The sequence below is a fragment of the Leptonychotes weddellii genome, chromosome 11 (assembly GCF_054177405.1).
Source record: "Leptonychotes weddellii isolate Sample4059 chromosome 11, ASM5417740v2, whole genome shotgun sequence".
Classification (NCBI taxonomy): Eukaryota; Metazoa; Chordata; class Mammalia; order Carnivora; family Phocidae; genus Leptonychotes; species Leptonychotes weddellii.
Genome location: NC_138379.1, coordinates 51232425 through 51248976, shown reverse-complemented (window position 1 = coordinate 51248976; position 16552 = coordinate 51232425). Strand labels below are relative to the sequence as shown.

Below are 16552 nucleotides of genomic sequence, written 5' to 3'. Positions count from 1 at the left end.
ATATTCCATTGTATATATATACCACATCTTCTTTATCCTCTGACTAACTTATTTCATTTAGCATAATACCCTCTAGGTCCATACGTGTTGTCACAAATGGCAAGATCTCACTCTTTTAATGGGTGAGTGACATTCATGTGTCTGTGTGTTTGTGGGGGGTGGTGTCTGTGGGTGTGTACACCACATCTTTATTCATTCATCTGTTGATACACACTTGAATTGTTTCCATACCTTGGCCTTTGTAAATAATGCTGAAATGAATATAGAGGTGCATATATATTTTTGAATTAGTGTTTTCAGGGATTTGGGGGAGGGGGCAGTAAATACCCAGGAATGGAATTACCAGATCATATGGTATTTCTATTTTTAATTTTTTGAGGAATCAGCATACTGTTCCACAGTGGTTGCACCAGTTTACATTTTCACCAACCTTTGTGCACAAGGATTCATTTACATTTCACCAACCCTTGTGCACAAGGGTTCCCTTTTCTCTGCATCCTCACCAACACTTGTTATTTCTTTTTAATAATAGTCATTCTGACTGGTGTGGGGTGATAGCTCATTGTGGTTTTGATTTGCATTTCCCTGATGATTAGTGATGTGGAGCATCTTTTCATCCATCTTTTAGCCATCTGTATGTCTTTGGGAAAATATCTACTCAATCCAAAAAATTGGATTTTTTTTTTTTTTTTAGCCGTTGAGTTGCCTAAGTTCTTTACATACTTTTTATAGTAACCCTTTATCAGAAAAATCATTTGCAAGTATCTTCTCCCACCCAGTAAGTTGCTTTTTTGTTTTGTTGATGATTTCCTTAACTGTGCAAAAGCTTTTTATTTTGGTGTAATCCCACTTGTTTATTTTTGCTTTTGTTTCCCTTGCCTAGCATAAATATATTGCTAAGGCTGATGTTCAAGAGACTACTGCCCTTTCCCTTGTCTAGCGTAAATATATTGCTAAGGCTGATGTTCAAGAGACTACTGCCTTTGTTTTCATTTAGGAGTTTTATGGTTTCAGGTCTCATATTTAGGTCTTTAATCCATTTTGAGTTTATTTTTGTGTATGGTATAAGAAATTTCATTCTTTTGCATGTAGCTGTCCAGTTTTCCCAACACCATTGATGAGAATATCTTTTCCCCATTGTATATTCTTGCCCTCTTTGTCATAGGTTAATTGACCTTATAAGCATGAGTTTTTTCCTGGGCTCTCTATCCTGTTCGATTGATCTATGTGTTTATTTTTGTGCCAGTACCATACTGTTTTGATTATTATAGCTTTGTAGTATATCTTGAAATCTGGGATTCTGATGCCTCCAGCTTTGTACTTTCTCAAGATTGCTTTGACTATACAGGGTCTTTTGTGGTAACATCCAAATTTTAGTATTATTTGTTCTAATTTTGTGAAAAATCCTTTTGGTACTTTGATAGGGACTGCATTGAATCTGTCATTTGCTTTGAATAGTATGGACATTTTAACACTAATAATTTTTCCAGTTCATGATCATGATAGATCTTTCCATTTGTTTGTATCATTTTCAGTTTCTTCCATTACTTTCTAATAGTTTTCAGAGTATAGATCTTTTGCCTCCTTGGTTAAATTTATTCCTATCTTTTTTTTTTTTTGGTGCAATTGTAAATGGGGTTGTTTCTTAGTTTCTCTTTCTGCTACTTCATTATTTGTGCATAGAAACACAACAGATTTCTTTATTTGTGCATAGAAACACAACAGATTTCTATATATTAAATTTTGTATCCTGCAACTTTACTGAATTCATTTATCAATTCTAATAGTATTTTGGTAAATTCTTTAGGGTTTTCTATGTGTAGTATCATGTCATCTGCAAATAGTGTAAGTTTTACTTCTTCCTTACCAATTTGGATGACTTTTATTTTTCTTATCTGCTTGCTGCCAACTAGGACTTCCAGTACTATATTGAATAAAAGTGATGAGAGTGGACATCTGTGTCTTTTACCTGATCTTAAAGGAAAAGCATTTAGTTTTTCACCATTGGGTATGATGTTAGCTGTGGGTTTTTCATCTATGGCTTTTATTATGTGGAGGTATGTTCCCTCTAAACCAACTTTGTTGAGAGTTTTTATCATGAATGGATATTGAATTTTATTAGGTGCCTTTTCTGCATCTATTGAGATGACTGTATGGTTTTTATCCTTCATTTTGTTAATGTGATAAATCACATTGGTTGATTTGTAGATACTGAACCATCCTTGCATCCCTGGAATAAATCCCACTTGATTGTGGTGAATGATCCTTTTTTTTTCCCCCCCTCACTGCCTTTGATCAGGTCTTTATTCAAAATTTGCTGTCCAAAATGATTTGACTTTTATAGAATAAACAAATTTAAGTTTTTATGCAGTAGGCTTCTTTTCTTCCATGGTGGGTTTCTTTTCTGCAGTCCTCTTCTTGGCTGTTGGTTTCTTGGTAGCTGCAGGCTTTCTTCCCACCAAAGGTTTCTTCTGCTTCTTAACACCAACAGCCTCCTTTCCTTTCTTCCCTACCACAGGCTTCTTGCCTGGAACCCCTTTCTCATATGATTTGGCTTCTAATTTGCCTTATCCATCTGGAGTTTGTGATTCTTGGCCTGGCAAAGAATGGTGTTCTGGCACATGGACTTTGCATATGGGTTTAACTTCAACATGATTCTCAGGTTTTTCAGTGGTTTGTTCTTCAGGACTCTGCGATGAATCTTCTTGCATGGTGCTCAGAGGGCTCTTTGGATCTCTGGGCTTTTCAAGATTCTGCTAAGGTCTGTATTAAGCATCTTATGCATTGAAAGGTTGTAGTTACTCTTGAGGGAGGCAGGCTTACACCAAGTGCCATACAGATCATCTAACTTGCAGAAAGCACTTTCAGTCCAAATGCAGAAATATGGCATGTGCTCACCAGGAGCAAGTTAAAAAATGCTCAGTTTGGTTACATTAAGTAAAGTAATTCCAGGGATGTTTTTGAAGGCCTTGATGATTCCGTTGCCCTCATTATAGATGGTGTAGGGTCCTCTGTGCTGAATACAATGATGGTTCCTCATTTTGCCCTTGCCAGCTCTCATTCACTGAGAGGCCTAGACCTTTTTGATACAATTCCAAGCTTTAGGTTTCTTAAGAAGCAAAACAGTCTCCTAGGCCTTCTTGTAGCCTTCAACTTTATCTTCAACCGCCAAAGGAAGTTCAGGAACGTCCTCAATACGGCGACTTTTAGACATGACCAGCGGTGGTAAGGCTGAGTGAGGCAGCCAGGGCAAAGCAAATGGCATGTCACTTCTGTTGTGTTCACTGTGTAGTGCTAACAGCGCCAGGTTTTGGTTGGTGCAAACATGCGGCTCCCGCGACACATATTTCCAAAAGCACTCTGGCCAGAATGGTAAAGTCTCACTGCCTCAAACTCTGGGAATTTGAACCATGGCTCTACCAGTACCCCAAAATTCAGCTGGTTTGATGCCACTGACTCACTTACAGCATATGGCTATTTGTTGTTTTTGTGCAAGTTAGTGTGAACAAAGTTCACAATATCAGGTCAATGGGAGATTTGAGGCAAAGTAACATTTTTGCCAGATGACTCTCCCTTTTCAGAGTACACTGAAGTCAGTGGAGGAGCACACACCATCGCATGGAGAGGACAGGGCCATGCTCCTCTCAACCTCGTGGCTCCTATAGGAAAAATGTGAATGATCCTTTTAATGCATTATTGAATTTGGTGTGTTGATATTTTGTTGAGGATTTTTGCATTTATGTTCATCAGAGATATTGGCCTGTAGTTTTATTTTATTCTACAGTATCTTTTTCTGGGTTTAGTATCAGGGTAATGCTGGTCTTATAGAATGAATTTGGAAGCTTCCCTACCTCTTCTATTTTTTGGAATAGTTTGAGAAAATAAGTATTTACTCTTCTTTAATATTTGGTAGAATTCACACGTGAAGTCATTTTGGCCTGGACTTCTGTTTGTTGGGAGTCGTTTTTTTTTTATTATTACCAATTCAATTTTGTTACTAGTAATTAACATATTCTAATTTTCTGTTCCCTCTTGATTCAGTTTTGGAAGATTGTGTGTTTCTAGGAATATTTTTCTTGTAGGTTGTAGGTTGTCCAGCTTGTTGGCATATAATTTTCTGTAGTAGTGTCTTACAATCTTTTGTATTTGTGTGGTACTGGTTGTTATTTCTCCTCTTTCATCTCTAGTTTTATTTGAGTCCTCTTTTTTTTCTTGACGAGTCTGACTAAAAGTTTATCAGTTTCATTTATCTTTTCAAAGAACCAACTCTTGATTTCATTGATATTTCCTACTTTTTTTTTTAGTCTTGACTTCAGTTATCTCTGCTGTGATCTTTATTATTTCCTTCCATTTACTAGCCTTGGGCTTTGTTCTTCTTTTTCTAGTTCCTTTAAATGTAAAGTTAGATCATTTATTTGAGATTTTTCTTATTTCTTATTTCTTTTTTTAAGATTTTATTTATTTATTTGACAGAGAGAGACACAGCAAGAGAGGGAACACAAGCAGGGGGAGCAGGAGAGGGAGAAGCAGGCCTCCTGCCAAGCAGGCAGCCCGATGCGGGGCTTGATCCGAGGACCCTGGGATCATGACCTGAGCCGAAGGCAGACGCTTAACGACTGCGCCACCCAGGCACCCCTGAGATTTTTCTTATTTCTTGAAGTAGACCTGTATCACTATAAACTTCCCTCTTAGAACTGCTTTCACTGTGTCCCAAAGATCTTGGACCATTGTGTTTTTGTTTTTGTTTGTCTCCATGTGTTTTTTTATTTCATTTTTTATTTCTTTGTTAACCCATTGGTTATTTAGTAGCACATTGTTTAGCCTCCATGTGTTTGTGTTTTTTCTGGTTTTTTGTTTTTTAAGTAGATTCCATGCCCAGCATGGAGCCCAGTGTGGGGCCCAAACTTAAAACCCTGAGATAAAGACCTGAGCTGAGATCGAAAGTTGGACACTTAATCAACTGAGCCACCCAGGTGCCCCGCTTTTGTTTTTTATTGTAGTTGAGGTCTAGTTTCCTACTGTTGTGGTCAGAAAAGATACTTGATATGATTTCAGTCTTCTTAAATTTATTGAGACTTTTTTGGTGGCCTGTCAATTTTTCCTCAAGAATGTTCTGTGTGCACTTGGAAAGAATGTGTATTCTGCTGTTTTTTTGATAGAATATTCTATATATATCTGTTAAGTCCTTCAGGTCTAACGTGTCATTCAAAGGCACTGCTTCTGTATTGATTTTCTCTCTGCATGATCTATTTATTGTTGTAAGTGGGATGTTAAAATCCCCTACCATTATTGTATTAATGTCAGTTTCTCTCTTTATGTCTGTTACTGGTTGCTTTATGTGTTTTAGGTGCTCCTGTGTTGGTGCATAGATATTTACAATTGTTATATCTTCTTTTTGGATTGATCTCTTTATCATTATGTAATGCTCCGTTGTTACAGTCTTTGTTTTAAAGTCTGTTTCGTCTGATACAAGTATTGCCATCATGGCTTTTCTTTCAACTTCCATTTGCATGGGATATCTTTCTTCATCCCTTCACCTTCAGTCTGTATGTGTCTTTTTGTCCTCTTAACAAAGGCTTTTGCAGAGCAAAAGTTTTACATTTCATTGAAGTCTAATTTATAAGATTGTACTTTTATGGATTATGCTTTTGGTGTCAAGTCTAAGAACTCTTGCTTAGCTCGATCTGATAGATTTCCTCCACAGTTTTTTTTTCTAAATGTTTTATAGTTTTACATTTAAGTCCATGATTCATTTTGAGTTAATTCTTGTATAAGAGGTGAGATTTAAATTGAGGTTCATTTACTTCTTTATGGATGCCCAATTGCATTATTTATTGAAAAGACCATCTTTCCTCCACTGAATTGCTTTTTCACTTTCATCAGAAATCAGTTGGGCATATTTGTGTGGGGCTGTTTCTGGGTTCTGTGTTCTATTCCTTTGTTCTGTGTGTGTGCTTCTGCCAACACCACATAGTCTTGAGAACTGTAGGTATATAATAACTCTTGGAATCTAGTGAATTAACAATCCCTCTTTTATCTTCCTTTTCAAAATTGTTTTAGCTATCGCACTTTCTTTGCCTTCCCATATACTTTTAGAGTAATTTTGTCTACGTCTATAAAAACTCTTGCTGGGATTTTGATAGAAATTGTGTCAAATCTGAGCATCAGTTTGGGGAGATGTACTATGTTGAGTCTTCTAATCCATGAACATGGTATACTTCTCCATGTGGTTTTCTTTTTTCCTTTCATCAGCACTGTATAGCTATCAGCATACATGTCCTATACATATTTTGTTAGATTTATACCTATTTCATTGTTTAAAAACAAACTATGAATGGCATTTTATTTTTATTCTCTATCCCCATGTGTTCACTGCTGGTATGTAGAAGCGAATTGATTTTTATATGTTCATCTTGTATCCTGTGACCTTGATGGGGTCACTTATTAGTTCCAGGAGTTTTTTTTGAGTATTTTTTTTTCTAAATTCCTTGGGATTTTCTGTGTGGAAAATTATGTCTTCTGCAAATAGGGACAATTTTGTTCTTCCTTTCTAATTTGTATGCCTTTTATATCTATTTCTTTATTGCCCTGACTAGAACTTTCAGCACCGTGTTGAATAAGAGTGGTGAGAGTGAGCAGACATCCTTGCCTTGTTCCTGATTTTAGGGGAAAAGCATTAATTACAAAGTATAATGTTGGTGTTGATCTTTTGTTGATGCTTTTTATCAAACTGAGGAAGCTCCTCCTCTCTTCCTATTTTTTTGAGTTTTATGAATAGGTGTCAAATTTTGTCAGATGCTTTACTCTGCATCAATTGATATGACCGTGTGGTTTTTCTTTAGCCTATTAGTATAGTGGATTACACTGATTGATTTTTGAATATTGAATTAGTTTTACATCCTTGGGACAAACCCTACTTGGTTATCTTATATAATTCTTTTTATATCTTGCTGAATTCTCTTTGTATTTTATATTTAAGTCCATGATCCATTTTAACTTAATTTTTGTAAGTGATTTTGTATAGATAAAAGAACAGTCCTAAAAAAGCTTTCTTCTTAATAACATATTCAGGACTCATGTTCTCATGTTCTTCTTGAATTATGTGTCAGTAATCCAACAGTAAATTTTTCATTTCTGTATCATGGGACACTTTCAAGCTGAAGGTCCAAGATTTCCTTATAAATATTTATTACATGGCCACTGTTCCTAACAGAATGAAGGGAACAAGATGCTAAAGAACTCACATCATAAAGAATCCACAGTATACCTTTATCTTTCTTAATCTCTTTGCTGTAATTCTCTTGCTGTCGTCCTTTCCTACTTCCTGTTGTGAACATTTATATATATTTAAACTGCATTTATTAGTTTGAGTAAATTAATATATTTATAGAATGAAGAAAGTCAACAGATCTTTACTGAGTTCTCATATAGGTCAAGCATTTTGCCAAGTAACTTTTGACTACATAGGACTCTAGTCTCAAGATGTTCAAAGCTTGAAGGGGAGGAAGGTATATAAACAGTTGAAATGCCAAAGTTGAGGGGAGAAATGCCAAAGAAAGCACAGGTTATTAAGGGAATATAAGACAGAAGCACCAGCTCTACCTGGGGAAGTTAGTAAAGGCCTTCTAGGAGAAGTGATACAAGCTGGCACTGAGGGGACATAGGAATTTTCTAGATAGACAAAGTGCGATGAAAGTTATTCTAGGAAGCTGCAGTAGCTTGTACATGACATGAAGCCATGCAATTATGTGGCATATTTGGAGAATAATTTGTTATTTGTTATGCACCTATAGTAAGTTCTGGGAGACCGGTAATTCATGCTGTATCCTCAGCATCTAGAATAATGCCTGCAGCATAGTAAGCACTAAACAAATATTTGTTGGATGGATGAATGGAAAGAAGGAAGGAAGGAGGCATAAATGAGGCCAGAGAGATAAGAAAGTTTCAGCAATAAAGACCCTTGCTTAGTAACATTTAGCAGATGTCTACCATAAAGATTTCTAGAAGAATAGGATATGTTCATAATCTACTTGGAAAGAAACAACAAATACCAAAAATATCTGTAATATGTTGTAGAAAATGACAGGTCATAAAAAGTACATAAAAAGTATATGAAGGTTCAGAGGAAGTAGATGTCCATTTCAGCTAAGAGGATCAGAGAAGTTGTCATTGGAGCTAGACTTTTTGGAGTTGGTTATACTTGGTTCTCAGTTGTTTGATTTTTTTTTAAAGGTGCATTGACTTGGAGAGAAAGTGGTGTGACAGAAGAGGGATGTGAATTTGGGACTAGACTAGGCAGCCTCATCTGCTCTGCCATAAATTTATCGGCATTTGATAAGCAGTCATTTATCAGCCTGCACCACTTCCTTGGAAACAGAACCTGACAGGCTCCGATTTTATCTGTAGCAGACACCTTTTTCTTGTTTATGAGGGTGTGTCTGTGTGTGTTTATGCTTGCACCTGCACACCAGTGATTTGGAGACAGCTCTTTCTACAAAGACAAGCACTGAAGGGGACACATGAACTGAAACACAAGCTAAACTATTAACAATACATTTTTAAAATGTACCTTGCTACCCACACACTTGTATATGCACACACACACACAAGCACATACAGAATTCTATAAGCAGTGGCCTGGGCAAGATCTTAGGTGACTGTAAATAGATAGTGCTTATTTTTTTTAATTTTCTTCAGCTCTATCCTATCTGTCTATACCTTTTCTTCATTTCAGTGTAAGGCTTATTAGGCACCAGTTATATCCCTGTAACCTACTAAATGCTGTAAGGAGTTCATTTAAGAAAATGATTAGCCAGGGGCGCCTGGGTGGCTCAGTCGTTAAGTGTCTGCCTTTGGCTCAGGTCATGACCCCAGCATCCTGGGATCAAGCCCCATATTGGGCTCTTTGCTCCGTGGGAAGCCTGCTTCTCCCTCTTCCACTCCCTCTGCTTGTGTTCCCTCTCTCACTGTGTCTCTCTCTGTCAAAAAATAAATAAAACCTTAAAAAAAAAAAAGAAAATGATTAGCCAATTAATTAATTCAATACATATTCATTGATAGCCAGCTATATGTCAGGCACTATTCTAAACACTGAAGATGCAGCATGGAATAAAAAGAACCAATCCTTGCCCTCGTGTTTACATTTTGGGAGGTAGATACAGAAACTCAACAAAAATGTGGTATTTTAGGTGGTATAAGTAGTAGTAAGACCAGTATTGCAAAGTAGGGGGGAAAGAGAGTGTTAGGATTGGGTGATCAGGAATGTTCCCCTCCCCCCCAATAATGGGACATTTGAATAGAGACTTGAAGAGAAGATGTCTGGGGGCGGAGTATTTCAGGCAGACAGAACACCTAGAGCAAAGGCCCTGAGGCAGAAGTATGTGGCTAGTATGGCGAGAGCAGAATGGCCAAGGCAGAGAGTGGCAGGAGATGGCGTAAAAGATGTAGCATGAGAGAGAGATGACCGTCAAGTCAGACCCATTGGCCATTTTGCAGACTTTGGTTTTTACTCTGAGATGGAAAGCCTTTGGGGACTTTGTGCAGAGAAGTGACATGATCTGATTTATATCAGCTTCCATGTTGAGACTTGGTTGCAGGATGAAAAGGTGGAAGCAGGAAGACTCCAAAATGGTGGGCTAGACCAGTGAATAATAGTGGAGGTGCGAAGAGACCAGATTGTAGATGTATTTTGAACTGTTTGAACCCATAGGATTTGTTGTTGGATTAGATGTGGAATGTGAAAGGAGTCAATGATGACATCAGGAATTTGGTCTGAGCACCTGGAAGGCTGGAGTTGCTGTTAACTGAGATGGGTAAGATTGCAGGAAGAACAGGCTTGGAGGATATAAAGAGTTTTGAGCACATTGGGTTTAAGATGCCTATTAGTGAAGAGTTGGATATAAGACTCTGGAGTTCAATAGATGGATCTGGGCTGAAGGAATAAATTTGGGAGTTGCAGCAAGTAGATGGTTTTTAAAGCTGTGAAACTGAATAAAATAACCTAGGGAGTGGGTGTAGAGAGAGAAGAGAAAGAGTCTGAGAATTGAGTGTGGGAGCATTCCAATATTTAGAGGTCAGGAAGATGAGAAGGAACCAGTACTGGAGCCTGAAAAAGGCCAGAGGGATAGGGGAATTGAGGGTGAGTTCTGAAGCCAAGGGTAGAAGGTGATTCAAAGAGGACAGAACAAACCAGTATCAGGTACTGCTGAGAGATCAAGTAAAACCCAAAAGTTGCATTAGCGGCCTTGAAGTCTTTGAGACCTTTGTTGAGTTATGTCAGTGGTAGGACTGGGGCAGCCTGATTATATTGGTTTCTAAAAAAGAATGGGAAGAAAGGAAACAAAGATCCAGTAGTATAGAAAACTCTTTTTGAAGTTTTATTGTAAAGTGGATCAGAAAACTGGGCCAGAGTTGGAGGGGGATATGGGATGAAGTCAAGCTTTAAATTGTTTTTCCCAGGATGGGGGATGTTGGTGTCCTGATGGGAATCATCCTAGTGGGAAGGGAAAATGCAGTGATTCCAAAGAATGGGAGAATGTTAGAGTGGTGTCCCCTTGTAGGTGAGAGGGAGCCACAAATGGAAGGACATTGGCTTTAGATCAGATGAACTGTGCATGCTCCCCAGTAACAGGCTACTTTGCTGCAGATGCAGGCTGATGGATAAATTTGGTGCTGGAGCCTGTGTAAATTCTCTTAATTGCTTATATTTTCTCATGAAACAAAAAGAATGGGCATGCTGGAGATTTAAAGAGAGAGAAGTTCAGAGACTGTTGCCAAAGAGCAAGAGAAAATCATAGACTATGTAACTGTGGTAGGATTTTGGGGTGGCCTGGGGGCCCACTTGCAATACAATAATCCAGTCCTTGGCATTTGTAGTGTTTCAGGGTTGTGTACCAAGTGCTCTAGGTACATTTGCATAATGAAAACCCTGCCAGGTAGGGAGGGCAGGTAGTGGTGATACTGATTCTCATTCTACACATGAAGCAAGCTCCAAAGCAGTAAGTGACTTAACCTGCAGATCACACAGCAAGTCAGTGGTTAAACGTAGACTCCGACCCAAAGCTCCCTGTTACATGTAACATCTTTTTACCACTTTGTAATGGTGTCTGCTCACAGATGACACAGTCTTGTTGAAGAGATGGAATGTAGAAGACAGCATAAGAAAATATGTAATCAAGTGTTAAATTGTATGGCATGATACAAGGAGTTTATTCAGTGATACACGTTGAGTGCTTAATATGTGCAAGGCCCGATTATAAGTACTCGGGCTATCACAGTGAGCAAGATAGTGAAAGAAATCCTAAAGTTCTGTGCTTTGGAGAAGTTTTAGAAGGCTTTCTATGTGACTCTTCCAAGGCATCATCATTTGGTAAAAAGCACAATGTACTAAAAGTTCAGGAACTTGTTTTTCTGTTCCTTGCTGTATGTGACATTGCTTCAACTCTCACCATGCCTTGCTGGGTTCCCCGTCCATATACTGAGATGCTAATGGTTTTGCAAGTTCCACCTGAGTAAAAGTACTGTGAGTTTGAGTCTGTATTCTAGCCTAGGGAATAATTGCTCAAAAATGTTTGTCTCCATCTAACTTCTTGATCTAAAAAATGGGATGCCACATCTCATTTCATAGTGATAAGACCCTGTTTCCATAGTGAAGTGTTGCACTAACATGCATTCTAAAATCATCCTCTAATTTTTAAACTCTGGGTAAGTATGAAAGAGAGATAGGGGCCATGTTCAGCCTGCAGGTGCAACAGTCCCTGTCCTTAACCTAGTGATTTCTGAACACCCGTTGAGAGGCTTTGAAATAACTAATGACTTTTTTTCCCTCTTCTTCCTCCTTCCTATTCAGGCCTGGAAGAAACGCTGGTTTATCCTGCGGAGTGGCCGGATGAGCGGTGACCCAGATGTTCTGGAATACTACAAGAATGATCACTCAAAGAAGCCCTTGAGGATCATCAACCTGAACTTCTGTGAGCAGGTGGATGCAGGCCTGACCTTCAACAAGAAGGAGCTGCAGGATAGTTTTGTGTTTGACATCAAGACCAGCGAGCGCACCTTTTATCTGGTGGCTGAGACAGAGGAGGACATGAATAAGTGGGTCCAGAGCATCTGCCAGATCTGTGGCTTCAATCAGGCTGAGGAGAGCACAGGTAGGAGAACAAACACGGACCTTTCTCCCAAGGGGCAAGGTGCTTCCTGGAGGGGGCTTAGCCGTTGGGGCTACGATGAAGGCCTTCGGATTCCTTGAGCAAGGACAGCAGACTGCAGCTAAAGGCTCTCCTCTCTGCAGAGGAGTAATAGGCAAAGAGTAAGAGTGTGTAGGGTTTGGCCAAATACCAGAGGGACCCCTGGCCCTAATGACATTCTGATGGGAACCTGAGATGTGTTGAGATTATGTTGAAGCTAAGGTACTTTGTGGTGTTTCTTCAGGTACTTCAACACCACCCCCTGTGTCAGCCCTGCACCTTTCCCCCCTTGCCTCCGCTTCCTAGCGCTCTGTGCTCTTACCTGTCACTCATCCCATAGGGCAGCTCTCACCAGGATTCCTTCTCTGGTCCACCTCTGGCTGTTCTACCCCATCTGTTTCAGACCATCCTGCACAGTTATACTTGCCACTTTTTTTTTCTTTTGGTTTGGGGTCCTCTGTGATTACTGTTGATGCATAGTCCAGTGTTCTTTTATATGCATTTGGGAGGGGACAGGACAGAAAGGGGGAAATACTGATACATGTTTGGGTTTTGTTGACTTTCACAAAAGAGTAGCCCAACTTTTTATTTTTTCAGATTTATTTACTTGAGAGAGAGCAAGTGTAAGTGAGGGGAGGAGCAGAGGAAGAGGGAGAGAGAGCCCCAAGCAGATCCCCCACCGAGCATGGAGCCTGACATGGGGCTCTGGGGCTTGACATGGGGCTTGACATGGGGCTTGATGCAGGGCTCGTCATGGGGCTTGATCCCATGACCCAAGATCACAACCTGAGCCAAAACCAAGAGTCTGACACTCAACCGACTGAGCCACCCAGGAGCTCCGAGTAGCCCAACATTTTTAACTGAGTTTTAAGTTGCAGAAAAGCTCTTTGATATTTGTTTGGACTCATCCCCAACTTGGGAATGATTAAGAAACAGATTTTTTTCTGAGGCAGGTGGAGAACCTAAATCAGTAGTTCTTAAACCTGGTCACATGACAGAATTAAAGAGGAGCATTTTCTAATGTTGATGCCAAATTTTTAAAATGTCCATGCCAAATCAGTTCACTAGGAATCTCAGGGTTGGGACCTAAGCATGAGTGTCTTTTCACAACTTCATTCTGAGTGGCAAGGGTCTGAGGCACCCTTGCTTATTTTTTATGTCTGGGCAATATTACATCTGTAAAATCTTCTTTGTCCATTCATCCATTAGTGGACGCAGGTTGTTGGCATGTCTTAGCTATTGTAAGTCATGTTGCAATGCAATGAACGTAGAGGTGTAGATATCTCTCCGAGACAGTGATTTCAGTTCCTGCAGATATATACCCAGAGGTAGAATTGCTGGATCATATGGTAGTTCTATTTTTAATTTTCTGAGGAACCTCCATACCATTTTCCATACTGACTATACCAATTTACGTTCCTACCAGCAGTGCACAAGGGTTCCCTTTTCTCTGCATCCTTGCTAGCACTTACCTCTTACCTTTTTGATAATAAGCAGTTAACAGGTGTGAGGTGATCTCTCATTGTGGTTTTGGTTTGATTTACATTTCCCTGATGGTTAATGATGTTGTACACCTTTTCAGGTAACTTGTCCATATGAAGATCTTCCCTGGAAAAATGTCTATTCAGATCCTATGACAATTTTTTAATTGGGTTATTTGTTCTTTTTGTTTTTGCTATTGAGTTGTAGGAATTCCTTATGTATTTTGGATATTAACTCCTTATCAGATATATGGTTTGAAAAAACGTATTTTCTTCCATTTCTTTGGTTGCCTTTTCATCTTGTTGTTACTTTTGCTGCACAGAAGCTTTTTAGTTTAATGTAGTTCCATTTGTTTGTTTTTGTTTTTCTTATTTGTGCCTTTGGTGTCATATCCAAAAAAGTCATTGCCAAGACCAATGTCAAGGAATATATTTTCTCTGTTTTCTTTTAGGAGTTTTATGGTTTCAGGCAGGTCTCACATTTAAATCTTTAATCCAGTTTGAGTTAGTTTTTGTGAATGGTATAAGATAGGGCTCCAGTTTCCTTTTTTTTTTTTCTTTGTATATGAATTCCCAGTTTTCCTAGCACCATTTTTTGAAAACACTGTGTACTATCTTTTTCCCACTGAGTATGCTTAGCTCCCTTGTCAAATATTAGTTTACCATACATGTGAGGCTCTCTATTGTGTTCCATTGATCGGTGTGTCTGTTTACTGTTTTGATTACTACAGCTTTGTAATATAGTTTGAAATCAGGAAGTATGATGCCTCCAACTTTGTTCTTCTTTCTCAGGATTGCTTTGGCTACTTGGAATCCTTTGTGATTCCATATGAATTTTAGGATTGTTTTTTCTATTACTGTAAAAAAATGCCATTGGAATCTTGATTGGGATTTCCCTGAATCTGTAAATGGCTTTGAGTAGTGTGGATGTTTTAACAATGTTAATTCTTCCAATCCATAAACATGAGATATCTTTCTATTTATATGTGTCAAAGTTCTTATATTTTGAATGGGCTGCATTTTCACTTTGCACCAGGCTCTCCAAATTATATAGTCTGTTGTGCCTGAACTAGATGTCCTGTCCTAGGAATTCTGTGATTTTCATCTTCCTTGCAGAAGGATCATGAGTCCCCATTTTACCCTGAAAATCTTTGGTATAATCTTTGTTTCCTGTATGGAATTTCCTGTTTTACCCAAATCTTTGTCATTTTGAGGCGTCATGGATTTTTTTTGTTTTTCCCTTTATTTTGTTCCTGATGAAGGAATAAAAAGCTCATTGCATGTGAAAAAGAAACAAACAAACAAGGAGGAGGAGAATAAAAAAGCAATCAAAAGAACAAGGGGGGATAAACCATAGACTGCTTCTCCCACCCCAGTCTCAAAGCTTTCATAAATGTGAGAGAGAGGTCCAAAGAATACCTCAATTTTTTAGAAAATAGGTATGATTAGGAGATGGGGAGGAAGTAATCAGAAAGCAAATTGCTTTTAAGTTTTTAATTCCAGTATAGTTAACATACAGTGTTATATTAGTTTCAGGTGTACAATATGGTGATCCAACAATTCTATACATTACTCAGTGCTCATCATGATAAGTGTATTCTTAATCCCCATCACCTGTTTCACCCATCCCCCACTCACCTCCCCTCTGGTGACCATCAGTTTGTTCTCTATAGTTAAGCGTCTCTTAATTTCTTTCTCTCTCTTTTTTTTCCTTTGCTCATGTGTTTATTAAATTCCACATATAAGTGAAAGCGTATGGTATTTGTCTTTCTCTGACTTGTTTCACTTAGCATTATACCCTCTAGATCCATCCATGTTGTTACAAATGGCAAGATTTCATTCCATTATAATATATATGAATATATTTATTTTTATTTTTATATATGGAATTATATGTTCCATATATATAATGGAATATTCATACACACACCACATCTTTTTTATCCATTCATCTATTGATGGACACTTGGGCTGCTTCCATAATTTGGCTATTGTAAATAATGCTGCTATAAACATAGGAGTGCATATATCCCTTTGTATTAGTGTTTTTGTATTTTGGCGGTAAATACCCAGTAGTGTGATTGCTGGATCCTAGGGTAGTTCTATTTTTAACTTTTTGAGGAAACTCCAAACCGTTTTCCACAGTGGCTGCACCAGTTTGCATTCCCACCAACAGTGCACAAGGGTTCCTTTTTCTCCACATCCTCACCAACACCTGTTGTTTCTTGTGTTCTTTATTTTAGCCATTCAAAGAGGTGTGAAGTGATATCTCATTGTGGTTTTGATTTGCATTTCCCTGATGATTAGTGATGTTGATCATCTTTTCATGTGTCTGTTGCCATCTGGATGTCTTCTTTGGAGAAATACATGTTCATGTCTCCTGCCTCTTTTTTAACCTGTATTATTTGTTTTTGGGGTGTTGAGTTGTATCAGTTGCTTATATATTTTGGATACTAACCCTTTATCAGATAAGCCATTTGCAATATCTTCTCCTTTATCAGATACGCCTTTTGCAAATATCTTCTCCCAATCAGTAGGTTGCCTTTAGTTTAGGTTTTTTTTTATTGCATCCTTTGCTGTGCAGAAGCATTTTATTTTGATGATGTCCCAGTAGTTTATTTTTGCTTTTGTTTCCCTTGCCTTAGGAGACCAATCTAGAAAAAAGTTGCTATAGCCAATGTCAGAGGAATTACTGCCTATGTTCTGTCCTAGGATTTTTATGGTTTTAGGTCTCACATTTAGGTCTTTAATTCATTTTTTTTTAATTTATTTAAATTTTTTATTCTTACGTTAATCCCCATACATTACATCATTAGTTTTAGATGAAGTGTTCCATGATTCATTGTTTGTGCATAACACCCAGCGCTCCATGCAGAATGTGCCCTC

General features: G+C 38.3%; 1 protein-coding gene and 1 pseudogene across 1 annotated transcript in view; one reads left to right on the top strand and one right to left on the bottom strand.

Annotated features, from left to right (window-relative positions):
* Positions 1-16552, top strand: part of GAB2 (GRB2 associated binding protein 2) — a 181688-nt gene that overhangs the window by 115075 nt on the left and 50061 nt on the right. The window contains exon 2 of the mRNA XM_081798913.1: positions 11849-12149. Coding sequence (XP_081655039.1) covers positions 11849-12149 — 301 coding nt within the window. The remainder of the gene's footprint in view (positions 1-11848; positions 12150-16552) is intronic.
* On the bottom strand, positions 2326-3651 carry LOC102745838 (large ribosomal subunit protein uL4 pseudogene; annotated as a pseudogene).